Source organism: Cibotium barometz, chromosome 55 (assembly GCF_041138505.1).
Source record: "Cibotium barometz isolate CiBa-2024 chromosome 55, ASM4113850v1, whole genome shotgun sequence".
In the NCBI taxonomy this organism is placed as follows: domain Eukaryota; kingdom Viridiplantae; phylum Streptophyta; class Polypodiopsida; order Cyatheales; family Cibotiaceae; genus Cibotium; species Cibotium barometz.
In genome coordinates, this window is record NC_141100.1 from 10783226 (window position 1) to 10806014 (window position 22789).

General features: G+C 45.5%; 1 protein-coding gene across 4 annotated transcripts in view; it reads left to right on the forward strand.

Annotated features, from left to right (window-relative positions):
* Positions 1–1156: 1156 nt before the first annotated feature.
* LOC147607368 (Transducin/WD40 repeat-like superfamily protein) overlaps positions 1157–22789 on the forward strand; it is a 55885-nt gene continuing 34252 nt past the window's right edge. For 3 of the 4 annotated variants that reach the window (XR_015264680.1, XR_015264679.1, XM_086790338.1), the window contains exons 1-6: positions 1160–1444; positions 5525–5627; positions 5726–5833; positions 6006–6115; positions 6205–6312; positions 6407–6452. Coding sequence is in view for 1 of the 4 variants with exons in the window: in XM_086790338.1 (XP_086646464.1) it covers positions 1224–1444; positions 5525–5627; positions 5726–5833; positions 6006–6115; positions 6205–6312; positions 6407–6452 (696 nt within the window). In the remaining 3 variants the exon portion in view is untranslated. Of the gene's footprint in view, positions 1445–5524; positions 5628–5725; positions 5834–6005; positions 6116–6204; positions 6313–6406; positions 6508–22789 lie in introns of all 4 variants that reach the window. The other variant, XR_015264681.1, reaches the window with a different exon arrangement.

Sequence of the window (22789 nt, forward strand, 5' to 3'; positions counted from 1 at the left end):
TGTGTGTGTGTGTGAGAGAGAGAGAGAGAGAGAGAGAGAGAGAGAGGCAGATAATTTCTACGTAGGAGATAGTTTGTGTGGGAGGAGAGAGTATGCGTTTAGATTAGTGTACATGTGTGTGTGTGTGTGAGAGAGAGAGAGAGAGAGAGAGAGAGAGAGTATATGCATGCATGTGCGTACATCTGCATCTATGTGTAGAATGTGCTTGAGAGAGAGTGAGATGGGGCAGACCTGGAGAGAGAGAGAGAGAGAGAGAGAGAGAGAGAGAGAGACATGTAATGAGGGAGGATGAAAAGAGAGAGAAAGAGAGTGAGAGATAGAGAATAAAAAGTAGCTTTTAATAAAATATAAATTAAATAGAAAACATATATGTATATGTGTGTATACATGTGTGTGTGTGTGTTTTTTTATTTACATTTATATATACATACATATATACATATGTATGTATGTATGTATATGTATATGTATATGTATATATATATATATATATATATATATATATGTTTGTGTGTGTGTGTGTGTGTGTTTAGATGTGTGTATGATATATCTATCTATATATTTAAAAGTGACCACAACTTATCACGCATCTCCGCACATTAAAGTTTAATCAAAATTAATTAAATTATGTCGATGTTTGTATTTATATTTTTAAATACATGTATATATGTATAAGTATATGTGTCTATGTATAGGTTTATGTATCTAAAACATAATATTGTATATACTATATATTTACATGTGTATGTGTGCGTGAGAGAGAGAGAGAGAGAGTGTGTGTGTGTAAGTGAGAGAGAGAGAGAGAGATTGAAAGAGAGAGAGAGAGCGCTTCTATGTGTGGGAGAGTGTAAGAAGAGAGAGGGAGTATGTGCATGTGTGTGTGTGTGAGAGAGAGAGAGAGAGAGAGAGCAGGTGTGTATATGTGTGTGCATGTGAGAGAGAGAGAGAGAGAGAGAGAGAGTTTCAACATTTGAGAGTGTATGTACGTGAAAGAGAGACATGTGCATGTGTATGTGTGTGTGTGAGAGAGAGAGAGAGAGAGAGAGAGAGTTGTAGAGAAGGAATAGTTCTTTTCTGGAACCTTGGTCGGCCTCAGCAATGGGCGGGTGCAATACTAGTAATATATTTAATGGAAATGGAAAAAAACATTTTGGTGCCATATTTTAAAAGCTCAAACCCAAGTAAATTTTATTGAGGAGTAGCAGGCCTTGGTTGCAGAAGCCATGGCTGGGAGCACAGAGGGGGTGCAGTTGCCCGCAAGGGAGGCGGGCGTCCTACGGGGGCACGAAGGCGCAGTGCTGGCGGTGCGCTTCAATGCCGACGGAAACTATTGCCTCAGCTGCGGCCGCGACCGCACCCTCCGCCTCTGGAACCCCCACCGCGCCATCCCCATCAAGACCTACAAGGCCCACGCCCGCGATGTCCGAGACGTCGACGTCTCTAGGTTGGTCTACCTTCAGCACCACTCTCTCGCCTTCTCCATGGCTTCCTGCACTTGAAATGGAAAAAAAAAGTGTTTATTTTCTTGTTTTCAACAAAGCTGTGCTTAGTCCATCGCTCTGTTGTTAGTTTATTGTGTTCAAAGGCTTGCTGTATCGAGAGAGAGAGAGAGAGAGAGAGAGAGAGAGAGAGAGAGAGAGAGGGGGGGGGAGGTGTTTTTTTGCTTGCACTCAACAAAGCTGTGATTGGTTGGAACTTTTCGTAATTATCATTTGGATTTAGGTTGGGACTTTTGGTAACTATGATTGGGATTTATCATCTATACTCGCCCCAAAGGCATCTTGGGAACTTGTGGGTTTGGCCTTTTTCATGTGCATTATGGGAAAAGGAGGTAGCGGTGTCTCAATTCCTCTCAAAGTCACTTCACCTTGAGACGGAATAGGCCAATGCATGACTAACAGAGCTACCCAATAAACCTTGAGAGAGCCCGAAAACCCTTATTGTATAAGCATTGTGTCTACTTCCTATCTCATAGTAGAGAGGAGTTCTCGAATCAATTGTGATGGTCGCAGGCTATATAATCTACTCACAATCCTATAGTAAAGAGGGCACGTGAAAGTTTCAGATTAAAGCTTCTTCAGTTGATTATGTCCCAGAGCATTGTTACATGCTCTTTTACACTTGCAAAAAACCAACTACTCTTTAACAGACAATGAACTCTCATGTGCTAGCAGTTAGCTGTCCTACCATTGATGGACATACTCATGGCAACAAACGCAGCACACGAAAACAGGCATGCATCTTATGAGTGATGCAAACACACAAATACACTGGAAATCTCTTGTTCTCTTAGCTTGGACGTGTACGCTCAATTCTAGTCACACTAGGGTATCCCATGGTTGTCCTTCACACAGAATGTGTGCTACTAGTCACACTGGCTACAGTGTGAGCCTGCTAATTGGAGTCATATTAGGTTGCTAGTCACACTAGCTGATTCTAGTTACATTGGATAAAAGAATGCTATTTTCACTAGTTGATTCTAGTAACACGAGCAATGAGGATTTCTAGTCACACTAGCAAGATCCAGTCACATTGGGCTCTCAAACTCAACCAGCAGTTAGACACAATGGCTAGTCACATTAGCTCATTCATTATGCCCCAAAAATATAGCCATAGAGGCTAATGATGTACTCACATTCTACCAAGCATGATCAAGTGGGTCATATGGTGACAACATCTCTAGTCCTCGTAGTACATGACCCATGTGAGGGGGCCAAATATGTCATAGAAGAGAGAACGAAGTCTCCCTCCAATCTCATAGTAGGGTGGGCATCTGAACAAATAGTGCTCCTCATCCTCCCCCTCACTAGTGGTGCATACTTTGTATATACGTGCAATGTGCATCTTGTGGGATTTTCCAGACTTGAACCCTAAGGCGATGAGAAGATACCCTTAGCTATGTAACATGGGTGCTTGCTTGATTGCGATTAGTGCTTAATTAGAGACTTCAACCCATGCACATACCGCTGCTTCTTCATGCTTAGTACACAGTAGAGAGAGTTGACCTAATATACTATGTATTACTAACATGAAATGTATACAATGTTGAATAGAGATACTCAATGGTAGCACTGCTCCTGAGCTTTCAATGACTCAATGATGTTTGACTTATCAATGAATGAATATGGTTAAAGCATAGATTCCTATTTATAGTGTCTAATGTCGCTACCAACTCTATCAACCCTAATAATAATGTCCAACTAAGTGTGTTCACACAATAACTGAATAACTATGTCCACACCGGGCTGCACATTGTGTGCCTGGACAATATTACAATAATGTGTCACAATAGCCTACATGAATTTGGCCATGTATAGGTGACCAATGGGTTAGTAGCATGTCCACATTACACTTGGGAGAGCGTGCACGTGATATACAAGGTAGATTAGGTGATATAATTATGGTCGGCTCTTATTGGTGGGGTGTTGGATACTACCAAGGTTTAAACTGCAAAGCTCAAAGTGTAAGGATAGGCTAGAACAAAAATAGAAAATAGAATGGATATAGATAGGGTAGTTTGATACTCAAGGCAAGACAAAATTAGAGACTCATGCTTTTTCATATTATTGTTCATGTTTGTGTTTTTTCCTCTTAAGGAGTTAACAATGGCATGTAGAAGTTGTTAGAAGTCATCTCCTGTCTTTATGTTGACACCAGGGCCTTTGTTGTGGGTGTGCCCGCCCTTGTAGGTGTCACATTTTTCCTCACTCCCCGTATTTTTCCCCATTTTTATGTGGCTTGGATGGCAGTCTTGAGTTGGCAGGAGGCTCTATCTTTTGGCTGACTGTACCCGCATGTACCCGACCTTAGTTGTGTGCTGGCCGACACAGGACAGCTGGCCGATTGGTACATGTGGCTGGTCATGGCGTTTCTGAGCCTGTCGGCTGCCTTTGCTGTAGGCCGACTGTTGTATGGGGGCCATATAAAATGGCCCCACAGCCCTTGCCACATTGTGTATCATTACGGGATCTTCTTTGTGTATATAGAGCAGAGTTACACGCCTCTCTCTCTCTCTCAAGGTTGGATCAAAACGTACGTACGGATCCATTCCGTGCCGTACATCCGTACAGTACGGGGATCCGTACGTTTTTTTTTGGTTTTTTTTTTGGGGTGGTCGTTTCGGGTTTTGCCAGCGATAGCGTCTCATATCTTTTTTTTTTTTTGGGTTCGCCGATACCGCCTGGACTCCGTACAGCGTGTGGTGGTCGCCGATACCGCAAGCTGTTCGCCCGTCTGTGTGTTCGCCGCTTGCTGTTCGCCACCGCCCTCCCTTCTGTGTTCGCCGGCTGTAAGCTGTTCGCCTCCCTGTCCGTACAGCGTGTGGTGGTCGCCGATGATACTGTAAGCTTTTTGGCTCCCTTTCCCCACCCACCCTTGCTCAGGCCCCCAAGGCAGCAACATAACTCTCTCTCTCTCTCTCTCTCTCTCTCTCTCTCTCCCCCTCCCTCTCACACTCACTCTCACCTGAGCGGCCCACTAAATATTATGCATTGCATGATTGCTGAATCCTGATTGAAATTGTATAGTTGCTGGCATTGTGCATTAAATTTGTCAGAGCAATCATGCCGAAGCGAGAGAACCCATACTGGAAGGAGCACTGCTGTTGTTTTTTGCATTGCGTTTGCTCGTGTTCCCAGATCTGGTCATCATCTCTGCTGCGCATTCTGCATTTTCATTGTTTTTGGCCTATTGTTGCTTCAGTTCTTGGATCTCCTCCTTTAGGGTAGCGATATATGCATCATTGACTTTGAAAGCTTCTTTCATGAAGGACTTCAGGTTCTCCATCTCTTTCTTGATCTCACAAAATTGTTTTTCATGACCGTTAAATGTTCTATATGCGATCATCCTATTGTCTAATGTGAGGGATTTCAAGTTATCTGGAACCTTGTTGAGTTCTTCCTGGAATCCCATGTCCGCAGCACTTCTCACAGCGGGGAGTGTGTGTTATAATGTAGAAAAACCCCAAGCTGCAGTGGGAAGAAAGATCGCCAAAGCCAGCACAAACTTGGCACATGCAATATACTGTATTATGTGTAACAAAACCTTTCGCCAAGATTTCCCTTTGGAGAGAGAGAGAGAGAGAGTTATATTAACGTCTACAAAAGGCCAAAATGACCTATGAGACCAAAAGATGTCCATGGAAAACATCGTCATGGGTACTAAAATGAAATAAACTGACAAAGCTAAAGTGCAAAAGCTGAGATGCTAGGGCTGATCCATGTACAAAGGGCATAAGGCTCACATATCATCCTAAGACATCCCGCATGGGGCGCTGCAACATGGCACTCAAAGTGGTAAAGCTGAGCCGCTGTGAGGAAGTTGTGTGATGGTGTAAGATGATGGCCCTGATCCTCCTTTGGTGGTGCGGGCGTGGGCCTCTGGGTCGAGGTCATCAACCTCTGCATATATATATATATATATATATAGAGAGAGAGAGAGAGAGAGAGAGAGAGAGAGAGAGAGAGAGAGGGTTTTTGTAATGCCATGTACAACATATTCATAATACTAAGTTTTGGTGTGATAGAGACAATGCAAAGCTGTGCTCATGTGGAGGTGATCGCCAAATCTTTTATTGGGATGTCTCTACGGGACGGGTTATCCGCAAATTTCGTGGGCATGATAGTGAGGTCTTTTGTTATGAGGGCTTTTTTGAGTTTACTCTTTTCGTATCAATATCACATATTGAAGGATCCAATTGTCAATTGTCCTCTTTTGGTACATGCAGGTCAACTCGGTGAAATTCAATGAGTCCGTTTCAGTTATCATCTCAGGCGGGTATGATCGCTCTATTAAGGTTTGGGATTGTCGATCTCAAAGTGTGGAGCCTGTTCAGGTATGGTTTTGTTTTCTTTTACATGCACACACAAACATGCGTTCATCTCCTGGTTATTGTCCACCAATCACACTGAGCTAAACACACACACATTCTTCTTGTTCACCATCACCTACATACATACACACGCACCTAAGTCATTTGCAGTGACTATACCCATGGTTGGTTGCAGACGATTGACACTTTTTCAGACAGTGTTACATCTGTGGTGGTCACAACAACTGAGATTTTAGGTGGTTGTGTAGATGGGACCGTCCGCACCTTTGACATTCGAATTGGCAGGTATGGAATAGGGTACCCTGGACCAAAAAGCTTACATAAAAAGAAATGTTAACACGGTAGCATGCTTTTATGTTTTGATTTGATTCCAGGGAGTATGTGGATAACTTGGGGCAATCGGTCACAAGTATTTTTCTATCAAACGACAAGAAGTGCATATTAGCAGGGTGTTTGGATTCAACCCTACGGTTGATAGAAAGGTCTTCTATATATTCTTGTCTTTCAACCCTTAAGTCACTAAACATTACCTTGTTTCAAATTTTGGGACTCATATTTTATATATATTTTTTCAAGGTCCACTGGCGATCTTCTTCAGGACTACAAAGGGCACCTGTGCAAGGTGAAGTTTCACATGGAAATGTCCAAATACTGTCTATAGCCTATTTGCACTGCAGGTGGTCACCCTTGAGCGGTCAATGGTTTGTAGGTTAGCCTTGAAGGTCCACTGCAAATGATATAATTGGTTGTGGAGAAAGTCTTGTTTTGCATGTATGCTTGATGAGGCTCATTAGAGGTGGGAAACCTGGATTTTTCTTGGTTAACTTTGGATTTTTAAAGCACCCATGGCCAGCTCACTGTTGGGTCTACTGCTGGATGCTCCATACCCACTCTGGGTTCCTTTGGCCCCTGTCGTTGCTAGGTGCTGCCTGGCATGCAGGTGCCTGTCCAGACGATGTGTGTTCCATGAGACACTGTCCGTATGAATGCACTGTCTGGTCACTGCACTCTTTGCTCATCCCAGCCTTATGGTGGCCGTATGAGCCATGGACCTCTTGTCATGTTTGGGAACCAAAGTGGCTTTTCTTGGTGACAAGGGCCCTACACCTAAAGTGAGAGGGAACCCAGAGTAACAAAAAATGAGTTTAGTCGGGTGGTCTAGCTTTCTCTCTTGCACATGTTGGCATGAGCATGTGCGTGTTGTCTAACCTCTGCCCTTCACCTTACCATCACAAGCTCGTGGCACAAAGGCAGTAAAGTGCACTATCACAAGTTGTATGAGTTAGGCAAATCCTAGACACAATTTTGGGTCTTCTTGATTGAGATTTCTCTGGTTGATGGGGGTTCTAGTTTAGAGGTCATAATGAGCCTGGCATTTATGATGAGGCTAGGCTACCAGGTCGCTGTGGATAGGGACATACTTGGCTTTACGGGCTGGTTATAATGATGAGGCATCTAAAGTGACCGTGAAAATAAGGACACATTTTTTATAAATGATCCAATGCCTACATAAGTGAGTGGACTGCAGGTTCCCTTTTGGTGGATATGGACCAAGACCTGGATGAGGCCTTGTGAAGCTTTAGCCATACATTCGAATGGTGGGCTTTGGTGCATGGGATGTTAAGGTTTGGGCAAACAATTAGTCTTGTTGTTGGTCTAGCCTTAGGCTTGGGTTACTTCCAGAGGAGTTATAGCTTGGTGGGGTGCTAGCCAACTTTCCTTCTATGGTCTTTGCTACTGATTAATGTCTATGCGTAGGTTAGATTGGGAGTTTATGTACAAACACTCAGGTGAGGACTTTGTTGAACCCCAATTGCTGTGGGTTTGTGCTCCAGCTAGAGACGTGTCATTGAGCTTGTTTAAAGCACGGTCACCACGAAGTGCGTTTCGTTGCTGCTAAAACGTGAAACACGTTTTGCTATTGAGACGTTTCAGGCGTGGACGTTTCATCCAATGTTTCAGGGCAGCTGAAAAGTCGAGAAGGAAGAAATAAAAACGTTCAATATTGAACATTATTGCAATTTGTGCTTGCAGCTCCACTTTGTTTGTGTAACATGTATACAGTATGACTCAAAATGAGGAAATCACTCAGAATTGTCCATGGATACAATAAACAATGCATCGTAGTTTTAAACTTTGTTTGGTTATTCGCTATTGGATTTTGATACTTTTGTTTTCTTGATTGTAAATATTAGAGTAAAATTGTAAATAAGTTTGAAGGCCCAAATTGGATACTTGGGAGTGGATTCTAGACAGTGGTGCTTTCAGGCACATGACTCCTTCTCGTTCAGATTTACAGGATCTCTGCAGGTATTCTGGTCACATTCTTACTGGGGATACATCCACTATCCCAGTTCACAGTGAGGGACAGTTGGAGATAGTTCGCGATGGCAGCGGGGGGAAGCATTCCCCTCAGGTGTTGTATGTTCCGTCACTTGGTTTTCATCTGTTGTCAGTGCATCAGGTTTGCAAGATTGGCGTACGGGTGGAGTTTGATGAGCATTTTGTTGCTCTCCGGGACAAAGCAATAGGCCAGGTGGTTTGGGAAGGCGGAGTGGAGAATGGAGTTTACAAGCTTTCAGCACTCTCTCTCCCAGGTCCTCAGGTTTGTGATGGGTAGCAGTTTGGTAATGGCCACTTAAGTGTGGATATGCTGTAGGTGCAGCTTTCCGGGACCAGATGGTGGATAGCTTGCCGGTTGATGGCAGTAGTTGGCAGGAACTTTCTAGTACTGATGTTGGTGGTTCTTGTGTTCGTCAGTCAGAGGAAAACTGAACAGGTAACTTATGCTCTGATGTCTCGTAGTATTCGGGACAAAGAAACTCCTGTAGATGAGGATGTTCTTTCCACGGGAACCTCTCGGAAAGCCAGGCCGGTGGCAGTTGATTACTTGCAGAAGGAGGTGGATTCTCCAGGCTTTGTGGTTCCGGGTTGAGAGGGGGTGGTCAACAGGTTCAGAAGGCCTTGCGTGGTCTTCAATAGGTTTCCAGGACTTGGCTTTGCACCGTAACAGGTGTTGATCCTTGTGAGGAGTGTGATGTCTTTTTGACTCAGAAGCAGAATGGTTCATTGATTTGGTTGATGGACACCAGATTGGACGGGAGCTTCTTGATGTGGCAGTTGAGCTCATGGTTGCTGATGACTCTTTGGGAGGCAGGATTGCGTATCTTGTGGTTTCTGCGGCATGTGAAGGATCATGGACTCTTTTACACAGGAGAGGGATTGATTGATGGAGTCCGACTCCACGGTTGGAGTGACTCAGTTTGTGGAGGAGATCCGGACACGAGGAGATCTACTTCAGGCCCAGGAGCAGTTTTATGGAGCAGTAAGAGGCAGTCATCTTTTGCCTTGTCGTCGACAAAGGCAGAGTACCGGGTTGCTTGTGATGCTGCTTGTGAGGTGGTGAGGTTGCAGAGGTTGCATTGCAGGATTGGGCTTCCACTGGAGGAACCCATGGTCATCTAGAGGCACTTTGTTCGTGAACAGATTGTTGCTGATGACATCTTGCTAGAGTTGTGTTCGACGGAGGACCGTACGGTGGACCTCTTCACGAAGTCGCTATCTCAGGATTTGCTTAGGCGGCACCCCAGCTCCCTGTGGTTGGTTTCACAGCCAAGAGCTGAGAGGGGGTGTTCGAAGTCATCTCCTGTCTTTCTGTAGACACTAGGGCCTTTGTTGTGGGTGTGCCCGCCCTTGTAGGTGTTGTTCTCATTTTTCCTCACTCGTATTTTTTTCCCCATTTTTCCCTATTTTTTGTTGGCTTGGGTGGTTGCCCTGTAATGTCAGGAGGACCCACATGCTGGCTGACTGCTCCTTCAGGTCCCCGACCTCTTATGTGTGCTGGCAGACTGCTGTAGATATCTGGTCGTGGAGTTTCAGGCCCTGTCGGCTGCCTTTCTACAGGCCGACTGCATGCTTGGGGCCATATAAAATGGCCCCATTGCCCCCATGCCATTGTGTATCGTATACGGGATCTTCTTTGTGTATATCGAGCAGAGTTACAGGCCTCTCTCTCTCTCTCTCTCTCTCTCTCTCTCTCTCTCGTGCTGTCGTTTTCTCCATTGCGTTTGCTCGTGTTCCCAGATCTGGTCATCATCTCCGTTGCGCATTCTGACACATCATTGAAGAGGGGAGAGCGCATGGGCATCACATATACTATTGCTTTGTGGATTTCTACAAGGCTTTTGACACTGTCCCATGGGCTAGATTTATGAGGAGACTGCAGGATATGGGAGTATGAGCAGATATGCTTTGGGAGATTCTCACTGTATGAGTCCGTCGCTAGCAGAGTACGGGCCTGTGGAGGGTGACTCAGATGTCATACACAACACTATCGAAGTGAAACAGGGCTGCCCCCTGTCTCCTACTCTCTTTGGGCTATACATTGATGAGATATCTGACTGCATAGATAGACAGGGAGGACCAGGAGCACAGTTGGCAGGAGTCTTGATACCTATCTTATTGTATGTAGATGACATTGTCCTTATCTCTGATTCACCAGAGGGGTTGCAAAGGCACTTGGATGCATTACAGGCTTTGCGAGGATCGGGACCTCACGGTGAACCTTGGGAAGACCAAGGTTATGATCATCTTTAACACATCCCCACAATGGGTAGACAGATTCGCTCCTCAGTTTACATATAGTGGGCAGCCTGTGGAGTATGTGGCTCTTATGTATATCTTGGGATCACTTTTGCCGGGCCTCAGTTCTCTGGGCAGCCGAAACCAGATTGATGTGAGGTTATACACCTCTGGGCTCACTTGAGAGGCATTGCACACAGATACAGTTTCAAGAGCCGAGGACGAAGCTTTGGCTGTTTGACACATTAGTCACCTAGATAGATACCCCGGGCTTGCCGTAGAGTCTTCCAGAGAGCGAGCACTTGATGGAGACTTGCAATATTAGTACGCACAGGTGAGCACTTGGTTTGGTATGCATGGCATGCAGATGGGGGCACTCCCACCGTTTTAGTACAACATAGAGGCCCCTTCCTTTGTTCTCAGGCGCACAGAAGTGAACATAAGGACATTGTGAGATTGGATACTCAGAGGACTTGGCATCCACCCCTCGAACCCCTAGGGATGAAGATGGCTCTCTATAGAGACCATCTTCTTCACATGATGGGGGATGGCTTCATCATACACCCACACTACATGGATACACATCTCTCATTCGGGGTGTGGTGTGCGATTGGATAGATCTGCACCTCATCCCACTGGTTGTGAGTGGAGACCCTCCATATATGGGCCAAGAGCAGTTGCACTAGAGGACGAGACATGCCAGTTTTGCCATAGAGAGGCTGAGATAGAGGCTTATTATGTATGCAGATACTGAGTATACTATGAGATCAAGGGGTCGTTCCATTGCCTCTTCCGAGAGGGATTTGGACCGCTCTCTAGGATCATGGATTTTCCACACCAGAGATTCGTTGGGCTTTTTCTTCTGGAGCTCTGTAGACATAGGGAATCCCTACTGCGGCCCACATCAGCTGCACCCGCCCGACGACCAGCACAGAGAGCTCTCGCTGACTTCTTCCAGACTAGAGCTTTGAGAGCAGATCCACCCACTCCCCCTGACCTCTAGGCTGATACAGGAGCGTGGCCGAGAGGAGTGACATTAGACAAAGCCACTGAGCTATGTAGAGCCCGATGCCCTCGGACATGGTGGCCACCGCCCACACTCATATCACCTCAGGAGGATCACAGCCATCATTTCCCACCACTGTAGGACTCTCCCACCATGTAAGCTTCACTACTCAGGGTACCATGTTGCAGCGCCCTATGCGAGATATTCTTGGCTGATGCAAGAGCTTGAGGCTCTTTGTTTTTTTTAACGGATATTTTCTTTTAGTTTTACTTTGAGTACCATGATGACGTATTCCATGGGCATGATGTAACATTTTGGTCTCATAAGTCATTTTGGCCTTTTGAAGACGTTAATACAACTCTCTCTCTCTCTCTCTCTCTCTCTCTCTCATGCAGGATTCAAGAGGAACTATTCGACCCCAGACCACATCTTTACACTGCAGGCTGCCGTTGAGGAGTCGAGAGCTGGAAGCAACTGGTCTTTTGTTTTCAAGAAGGCTTTTGACGAAGTGCCAAGATCATGGCTTCTCGTTCACCTACAGGTGCTCCAGAGATGATGCGGGGGGTGGTGGCACTGTATGGGTCAGTGACTGGCCTGGTTTGGACTCCAGCTGGTATGTCAAGTGAGATTTGTAGCACCATTGGGTCAAACAGGGCTTCCCACTCTCTCCACATTGATGAGATCTCAGACTCCATCGACAGAGGGGGTGGTAAAGGGTCACGGCTAGCGAAAACAGTAGTACCCATCCTCTTCTCTGCAGATGACATTATCTCGGATTTAACAGAAGGTTGCAATGACATTTGGATGCAGTTCAGACTTTTTGCGAGGGGAGGAATCTCACATTGAACCTTGGTAAACCAAGATCATACTCTTTAACCTGTTATACTGGGTGGCAGCCAGACACTCCCTTCTCATATACCATGGAGATATTTACTTCCGAGTCTACCTGGGGATTACCTTCACCGGTCCTATCTTCACCATGCGCCCAGCTGCACAGGCTTGCCTGTCAAGAGGATATGCAGCTTTGGTCTGTTTGGAGCGAGAATGCTTCTGGGCCCACTTCCAAGAATCTAGCAGAACGGGTTGGTTTTTTGACACATTGGTGAGGCCAGCTATGATGTATGGGGCTCCGTTTTGGGGAGGTGATTTGGGAGATGAGGACTCAAGCAGGACAAAGAGAGTGCAGGTGATGATGTTTTCACACTTGATCAAGAGTAAGTCCTCTGTATCGCATGAGATAGTCTTGGTTGAGTTCAGGACAGCACCATTGGTTATTGATGCCCCCTTCATCACCTACTTTACTGCGTATACACTTTGGACAGGGATCGTCTTCCGAGGTTGGCATTTGATTTTTCTAGATGACCTACACAGGAGGGCTATAGCAGGTCCTTGTCCTCACAGATCGTGAATTCATTTGACATGCATGGTCTGCAGATGGACCGCCTTCCCCCTTTCGAGAATCTAGAGTCTCTATCTGACAAGAGATCAACCACACCATCCACTTGGACTTGAGCCAGCTTCTCACACGAGTCGGACATGGGTGTCCCCACAAGAGCGTCCCCTTAGTTCTACAGAGTGTACTTTGTGAGGGTTTTAGAGGATGGGTTCATTGAGGCACTTGGGGAGGCAGTATCCGGAGGACATCTCTCAGACCATATTTTGTAGGTACTTGATATAATCTTTTTCTCCATCCATGTAGTTGAAGTCAGACCCACCATCACTTGGGATGTTGACATCAGTAGTAACAGCCCGTGAGAATTACGTAGACATCACATTCCACACCAGGGAATAGAGAACGCCAATTCTTAGGCAAAATCTAGGAGTCTAAAGGGCACTGCCTTCTGGAAGTTCAAAGAACTCACACTAACAAAACGCAGACAACATCAGTACAGTCAGCCAGCAGTAGGACAGCAGCCCGGCTCACATGTGTGAAGCAATGATGGGATACATGGCATTTAATACTTATTTCAGCAGTCATGGGCATAATTGAACAGGCCGACAGCAGTAGCATAGACTGACCAGCAGCAAATAGACATATATAAGAAGCCGCTCAGTCCCAAGCATAAATCATCTCATTCCTCATATAGAATTCAGCAGTCAAGCATTTGCAGAAGTATGTGCGCTTAAGACTTTGGTCTTTGTGCATACATCTATTCAGCCAAGCACTTTTTGTGCTATAGTCCAAGGAAACCGAAACTATCTTCAGCATTATTCAAGTCAAGAGCTTACTTTAGCCTTGCGGAAGTATGTGTCATTGGGTCTTGCCTTAGAGCAACCTACAACCAAACCTATTCAGCATGCATCCATCAAGCAAGCAAGATTCAATAGCATACAAGCAAGCAAGAAGAGGGAAGAGGAGAGCTCACAAGTAAACTATTGCAAGGGAATGATTGTGTATTGCTTATTGTAAAGAATGACTTATATACAAGTGACTAGTTTTCACACTGGGCCGTCCAAACTTCAAAATGGTCCGGCCTCTATTACTAATCTTAAGCAAGAATGTACCCGGAGCTTGTAGACTTTCCCTATTTGACATTAAGCACAAGGTAAGGCTACTTTATATGTTTTAGCACTGTCTTACAAAAGATAAGTGCCCGTTTGAGCGAGTAAGATTGCAAAACGCCTTACGGTAGGTTGGGCTGGTGAAACCATGTTAACCTACGAAGTGGTTAACACATCCCCCTTTCTAATGATGATAGCATCTTCATGTTAGCCAAGTCGGCAGTGAAGCTGTCTTTGGGTGGTGGAAAGATGTGGATGATCCAAGATACGCCATGAAGTTGGCATGTGAAGCTAACTGGTGTGATTCGGGACCAATCCGCAGCCGGTTGCACGGCAAGGTGGTGAGAAGATTGGGGAGTCCAGGTGGTATGTAGCGTGTTGAGGCGGCATGGAAGGTGATAGACAATGTAGAAGTTCTTCATGCTAGGCCACGGGTGGTTGTGGAAGTGGTGTTGATCCTTCAAAATAAGGTAGTTGGTAGAAGCGGTCCGCACCTTGTGATTTGCAGAATGAGTGTTCGAACCACAATGGAATGATTGGCATGGGGAGATGGCGGTTTGGATCTTTGTGGCACGACATGAGAGTACGTCCAGATCTCATAGCGTGATTCTGAGAGATGAGGCTTCTTCGTGGTGAAAACGTCGACCAGGGCAAGGGTGTGTTGGTGATGAATTGGAGGTGAAGCCGGGGTTACATGCATTAAGCTCTTTGGAGGTACCTGCAAGGTCAAGGGTTTTCCAAGCGATGGGTCGTGCCATGGACTAGGCTTGTGCCTGCCATGGTCCCCCCATTTAGAAGTCATTTAATAATTCTCTCTTTGGCGGAGTAGCATTCAAAGGATGCATATGGCATTTTCTATTGTAGGTTGTATACACAGTAGTTTTTTGGCCATTTTGGCATTCTATAGACGTTAATGAATCTCTCTCTCTCTCTCTCTCTCTCTCTAGGGGATGATCTTACCCAAAACCAAGTAGAGCACAGATGGGTGAACATGCCCAAGGTGCATGAGGCCTGCAAGCTGAGAAGTGGGCAGTGTACACGGATGAGCGATTCATCATCACAAAGTGACGTGCTAATAGGAGCGCGACATCTCTGGGACCATACACGTGGAGCTGACCGTTTGGAACTGCAAACACTATGCTCAGACATTGAGGGACTTAGGGAAGGTTTTACAAAGAGGACATTATCTTTTGCACAGAGACTCACTAGAGCCTTGAGAGAGGGCTACCACGCATTTCAAGCTATGAGTGGGCATCCGCCTACTGAGAGGAGACACGCACATGTGGTGGGGTACGTGGGTCTGGCGGAGTGGCGGTACTATTTAGGACACACCTACAACCCATGGTCACCATAGTCCGCATGGGCACAGAGGCACACTTTATGTGGGTCTGGTTATAGGTCAGAGTGGAGAGATGTATACACATTGCAGTATGCTACTTCCCACCTAGGAAGTCCTCATATGCTATTCTAGAGGAGGGAGAGCAGTTTTATCCCCTCCATTCAGACATCATTGAGTTCTCACACTTGGGCGAAGTTCTCCTTTTAGGGGACTTCAACACAAGCACTCAGAGTGAGTAGGCATCTGTATATGACTAGGAGGAGCCGACCACGCAGGAGATAGACTCGGAGGAGATTGGCATTCAACGGGGGCATCACAGGATAGAGGGGACATTATAGCATCAAGGAGAGAGTTCCTTGTGCTGGGGACCTGTCAAATCCCCACGGATCCCCTCGTGATCGATCTTGGTTTGAAACTCGAATCCTGCAAACAAACGAATAAACAAACAAGCAAGGGGGTGCAGGCCTGACTCACCTCCGGATGACGTACTGACCAATCTCCTCCTCGCGACGTCCCATACCGCCACGAAGCTGCCCTTGCGGGCCTCAAGACTGCTGTCGGCCTCGACTGCGTAAAGCAGGTGCACGTCTGCACTAGATCCAGGCTCCAAGACCATAGAGCTCTCACAAACTCGCGAGACTCTCTATATCCAATAACTAACCTTGGCCACCCTTTTATAGGCTCTTGGCCGGTCATCGGGCGTCCACACTTGGGTGCCCGCCCGTCCATACTTGGGTGCCCGCCCGTTAGTATATCCCTAACTCAGCTCGTCAATCAGCCTGCCTAGTTCCAAGCTTTCCCAAGCCTCGAAACTAGTCTTGCATGCGTATAGCACACGATAGATACACACTGTGCACATGACATACTCCCCTTCCTCTAAGAGCTCACTCCTGAGCTCACTAAAAAGCCAGGGTAATCTCTCTGAAGAGTAGTCAATGTCTCCCATGTAGCGTCCTCCTCAACACGATCCTTCCACTTGATCTTGTATTCCGTGATAAGCGTATTACGCAATCTTCTTTCACGAAATCCGAGAATCTTTTCAGGTTCGTGCGGAACAAATGTCATGTCCTCGACATCTATAATTTCTTGAGGAGTAACTAACTGATCTGCTCCACCCAGGACTTCCTTAAGTCTACTGACATGAAATACAGGATGAACTTTCACATGAGAAGGCAAATCCAATTCATATGCAACTGAACCAATCCGTCGTGTAACACGAAATGGTCCACAGTATCTAGGGGATAATTTCGGAGATCTACCTGTCCGTAAAGTCTCGGAATCTTTCGGAACTCTCAAATACACCATCGTTCCTTCAGAGAACTCTCTAGGTGAACGATGTCTATTACAATAAAACCTGTCTCGGTCTTGAGCACTTCTAATAGATTCCTTTGCAACTTGTAACATTTCTTGCATATCTTGCAAAAAATTACGTGTTGCATCATGCTGAAGTCCTGAGAATCCTACTGTAACAGGTGATCTAGGTTGAAAACCATACATAAGCATGAAAGGACTAAAACCTGTACTCGTATGCTTAGTAATGTTATATGCAAATTCTAACATAGGAAGATAATCCTCCCATGAATTTTGTCTTTTGGATACATATGCTCGAAGCATATCCTCCAAAATCTGATTCACTCTTTCAGTCTGGCCATCAGATTGAGGATAATCAGAGGAACTCAAATTCAAAGTTGTTTCCAACTTCTCAAAAACAAGTTTTCAAAAATCACTCGTAAACTTAGAGTCCCTATCACTGACTATGTCCTGCGGTAACCCGTACAGTCTAAACAATTGCTCGATAAACTACCAAGCTAATTGCGTAGCTGTAATAGTCTTCCGGGTCGGTAAAAATCTAGCCATTTTTGTCAAGCGATCTACCACAACCCAAATAGAATCGTGGCTTTGATGTGTTCTTGGTAATCCGGTAATAAAATCCGGATGTGTTCTTGGTAATCCGATAATAAAATCCATGGAAATACTTTTTCATTTATTACCTGGGATTTGCAAAGGATGCAACAACCCAGCCTATCTAAAGCGTTCAGCTTTATTTGCCTGACAAATCTGACACTTGAGAACATAATCTTCTACATATCCTTTCATCTTCGGCCAATAAAAAGTGTGTTTCACTAATGATAGTGTCCTGTGTACCCCAAGGTGTCCAGCAAAAGGGCGTCGTGATACTCCTTAAGAATCTTGGACCTAATGTCCGGGGTCTGTGGTACACAAATTTTGCCATTACGGAATAGTAAACCATTCCGAATCATCCACCACTGGCCTCCTGCAGCCTGAATAGTAGACTGCTCAGTCACCGAGTCTTGGTCAATCAATGAGCTCCCGTCCTGGATCTTCTGCCAAAATGGACCAAAATAACTATCAGTCCTGCAAAGCCCTCTCAATGACTGAAATAAGTCAGTAGAAATCTCGGTGAACGACAAAGTATTCACCTCTCGAATTTGACTAAGTGCATCTACAATACTATTCATGGACCCTTTCCGATAACGGATCTCAAAATCAAAATCTTGCATTAACTTTGCCCAACGAGCTTTCGTACCTCTCAAATCATCCGCATCACACATATACTTGATTGACTGATGATTAGTCAATACCACAAACTTGGAGCCATATAAATAATGTCTCCAAACCTTGAGAGCATGAATCACAGCATAAAGCTCCTTCTCAAGGGTTGGCCAACGAGATTGAGTGTCGTCTAGCTTTTTACTTTCAAAAGCAACCGGTCTACCATCTTGAAATAAAGCAGCCCCGATAGCATAGTCACTGGCATCAGTTTCAAGAACATAAGGCCGACTAGGATCAGGTAATGCTAAGATAGGTGCTTCCTTGACTTTATCTTTCAAAAGTCTGAAGGCCATATCCAAATCGTTATTCCAAGTGATAGGCTGATTTGACTTACGTCCACGACCTTTCAATAAGTCGGTCATCGATAGTGTGAGCTGAGAGTACTCCCGTACAGATTTCCGAAGAAAAACAACAAAACCGAGAAAAGAACGAAGTTGTTTCACTGTTCGTGGTATAGGCCAGTCCAAAACCTTTTGAACTCGGTCATAGTCAATGCTCAACCCATCTCTAGTGATCTTGTGTCCCAAGTAAATGATGTCGGTCATAAAGAACTCACATTTACTTAACTTAGCATATAGTCGATTCTGTCTTAAAATAGCTAAGACAATCGTGAGGTGTTTGACATGATCCTCAAGAGTACGACTATATATCAAAATATCATTCAGGAACACCACCACAAATTTTTCCAAATGTTCACGAAAAAGATCGTTCATCATTTGCTGGAAAGTGGATGGAGCATTGGTTAACCCAAAAGGTAATACGAGAAACTCGTAATGGCCATACCTAGTCCGAAAGGCGGTTCTTTTGACATGCCTTTCATGAATACGTATCTGGTGATAGCCAGTACGTAAATCTATCTTCGTGAAATATTTCGCTCCTGCTAACCGGTCAATCAGGTCATCTGATCTAGGGAGAGGATAACGGTTCTTAATTGTCAGCTTGTTCAATCTCTTGTAATCTATACACATTCTCCAGGTATTGTCCTTCTTTCTCCTAAGCAACACAGGTGCACCCCAAGGTGATTTACTTGGACGGATCTAGCCCATCCTCAAATAATCTTCGAGTGTTTAGCCAACTCATCTTCCTCAGCTTGGCTCATCCTATAAGGTGGAATACTGGCAGGATGAGCACCAGGGATCAAGTCAATACGATGATCAACTGCCCGTTCAGGTGGTAAACCCGATGGCAGTTCCTTAGGAAATACATCTTGAAATGAATCAAGTATCTTTTGTAATTCTTTGCTTTCAAACACACATAATTCATTTACATCCAACGAAGGGATGAGAAAAGAAGAAAGTGGAATCAATACACAATGGAAAGCGGTATACAAAGAAGAATTCATTATATTTCCAAAATCAATTGTATTTACAAGAGGTCCCTGAGAGGGATGGATACAATCACCTAAAATACTATACTTGGTGTCCTTATGCTGAAAAGAAAAAATATGACTAGACCAATCTATCTGGACGTTAAGAGTCTTAAACCACTCAATCCCTAATAACAAGTCTACATTTTCCAGATGCATAACATAGCATTCCAAAGTATCTTTGTAGTCCTGAATCTGGATTGGAAGCATCTCCACCTTGCGATCCCAAACTTGCCTTCCCGCAGGTAGGCGTACCTCATAGGTATGGTCGCTGAGTGTCGTATCAAGACTCAATTTCTGCACAAGTTTGTAGTTAACAAAGTTATGCGAACTGCCAGGGTCTAAAAGAATGTGAATCTTATGGCCCTTCACTTCTCCATAAACTGGGAGAAGATCATGCATGCCAAATACCTTAGAATTGAACAGACAATCAGAACAAGTACTAGGGCGAGAAAGTACAGTAATTGACGTACCTGTCAAAGACAACTGGTTAGCTGCCTTTGGCTTGGCTTGGGTCCTGCGTTTGACTTGGTACCCTTTTGCTTCGGGCACTCGTTACGCATGTGTCCTTTTTCTTCGCAGATAAAACGACGTCCTTCCTTCTTGAGCTTTAAAGCCCTAAGGAGTCGTTTCTTCTTCGCTGGTGTCGAACTTGAATTCTTCGAAGGTTGGTCCGAAGACTTGTCTTCAGTCGTGTTAGCCATAGGTGTGGAGAACTTTCTTTTATGCTTGTTTCCCTACTCGGTAATAGGTTTCGACTTGGAAGAGACCATTGTATCATCATAGATACGAGCTGAATGAATGGCCTCGTCCAAAGTTTTACATTTGTTATTTTTAACCTGTAAACGGTACGAGTCTGGTAAACCAGCTACGAAAAACCCCAAAAGAGTAGTGGGATCCATCTTTGTAGCTTTCATCTGCAAGTCACGAAACTTCTGGAGGTAGACCTCATAAGTGAGGTGCTGCGAGGTCATGGTCAAAGCTGAAAACCGGGCAACAACATCGTAATCATCCTCTTTCTTGAGGAATTCTTTCTTGAAGATATATTCAAATTGCGCCCAAGTCGTTGGCTTAGGGTTGAGTTCCTTCCACCAAAGCAAAGCTTTGCCGGACAGGAAACCTGCTGCTAATTGGATCTTCTTTCCATCATCATATGGATGAAACTGAAAGTGAACTTGCCACTTATGTAGCCAAGTGTCCACGATCTCCTTGGTGCGCTGCTTTTGCTCGCCCCCAAACGGTTCCGGAGTAATATTGGGGCCTAAAGCTGAAGCCAAGGTATCCATACCCGAGAAAGTAGAGAGGGTAGTGGTCAAGAGAGCGATGGAGTTCTGCAAAGCTTGCATCTGGGCTGCGATTTGTGCCTGACGTTCCGTCGAAGAAGCTTCGAGAGCTACTTTGAACTCCTGGAAATCTGATTTTGACCAAAATCGTCAAAAAGATTGGCATCGGTACCTTCCGTAGAGCCGGCAAGCCTTCGCGTTCCACAAGGGGCTCCAACTCTGATTCTTGGGTCAACATCATGAAGAGGGTACGCGGAGAGAAAATTCGATCTTTGCACAATGAAAGTGCGAGCGAACTTGAGAGCTTGAGAGCTTGAAAACTTGAGAGCTTGAAAACTTGAGAAGTTGAGAGATGTGTGGCAAGAAGCCCACTTGAGGGGTTTATAAAGGTTTCCCAAAAGCCAAAAATCTTCAAAAGCTAGGCTTAGCTTTTGTGTTTTTTTTCTTGAATAAATAAATAAATAAATACATAAATATATATATGGATATATATATATATATTCTAAAGTCTTAAAAAAAATATAAACACCTTGGAAACCTTGGAGAGGGGGGTTCTTTTAAAACTTAAAAATTTTAAACTCCCAAAAAAAAAAACGAAAGCTCTAAAAAAAACCTGGCTTTCCTTGTTTTTTTTCTCCTCCTAGATTAACTGCCGGCTCTTGGATTAGCTGCCGGCGCTTGCTGTCGTCGACTCCTGCTGTCGCCAGCGTTGCTGCCAGCGCCTGTGTGCAGGCTGCGCCTCCCTCGCACAAGATTGGCCACAAGGCCACGTGGCCTGGGCTGGCTACACAGGCCTGGTCTGGGCGCTGCCTGGGCTGGTTGCGCAAGCCGCCTGGCTGCCTACACGGCCTAAGCCGCCTGTCTACCCAGCCTTGGGCGCCTTCGCATGCTTGGCCGGCTGCAAGCCTGGCCGCCTGCAACACGTCAACCAACAGCTTATACAACGCCTCGCATACTTCGTTCTCTCTCTCACACGTTCGTTCAACGCAAAGCAATATGCTCTTTTTCTTTTTTCTCTCTCTACAGTACATGCGACTGCACAACGATTCAGACCTCTTCTTTGCCAAGCAAAAAGACCCTACTTCTTGCAAAACAATCAACCCTTCTAAGACTACCACCTCCCATCAACATGGGTCTCTTTGATGAAGAAAAAACACATACTAAAACTGAAATCTGCAGTATGCACAGCAAAAACAGCAAGTTTTTTAACACATACCGTTCTTCGACCTCTTCTTCTCTACCTACCGACTTGCTCGTTCACGAGGTATGCTCTGATACCACTGTCAAATCCCCACGGATCCCCTCGTGATCGATCTTGGTTCGAAACTCAAATCCTGCAAACAAACGAATAAACAAACAAGCAAGGGGGTGCAGGCCTGACTCACCTCCCAACCATGACAGCCGTGGGCAAGCCCACAGTCTTGGTTGTCCCCACCGAGCCACGAGCTGAGCTAACTAGGATGACGTACCGACCAATCTCCTCCTCGCGACGTCCCATACCGCCACAAAGCTGCCCTTGCGGGCCTCGAGACTGCTGTCGGCCTCGGCTGCGTAAAGCAGGTGCACGTCTGCACTAGATCCAAGCTCCAAGACCATAGAGCTCTCACAAACTCGCGAGACTCTCTATATCCAATAACTAACCTTGGCCACCCTTTTATCGGCTCTTGGCCGGTCATCGGGCGTCCACACTTGGCCGCCCGCCCGTCCATACTTTCCCGCCCGTTAGTATATCCCTAACTCAGCTCATCAATCAGCCTGCCTAGTTCCAAGCTTCCCCAAGCCTCGAAACTAGTCTTGCATGCGTATAGCACACGGTAGATACACACTGTGCACATGACAGGACCACACATGGCTTAGCCATCTTCAACGAGATGTGCCATTGGCCTTCTTCTAGAGCTCTCACATGCTTCCCTCATGGCGGAGGCTTGAGTGTAGCGGATTACCCGGTTAAACACATCCATACATGCCTTTACCATTCCCACCTGCCCCCTTGGAGCCGACCATGCCTCTCTCTCCTTCAGTCTTAGCTTTTTCCGACCATCCTCACCCAGATTCACTTCCACCATGATGGGGACTCGACTTACTCCAACCATCTCTACCGACATCTAACGTGTGTAGACCCCAATCTCCCACTAGGCGACCTCACCTCTTAGCTCACCACAATCTTACACACCTTTGCCATAGCCGCATTCCCATCCACCAGCCAATTCACTACTAGATCCCCTACCGGCACCATGATGGGGACTCGACTTACTCCAACCATCTCCACCGACATCTAACATATGTAGACCCCAATCTCCCACTAGCC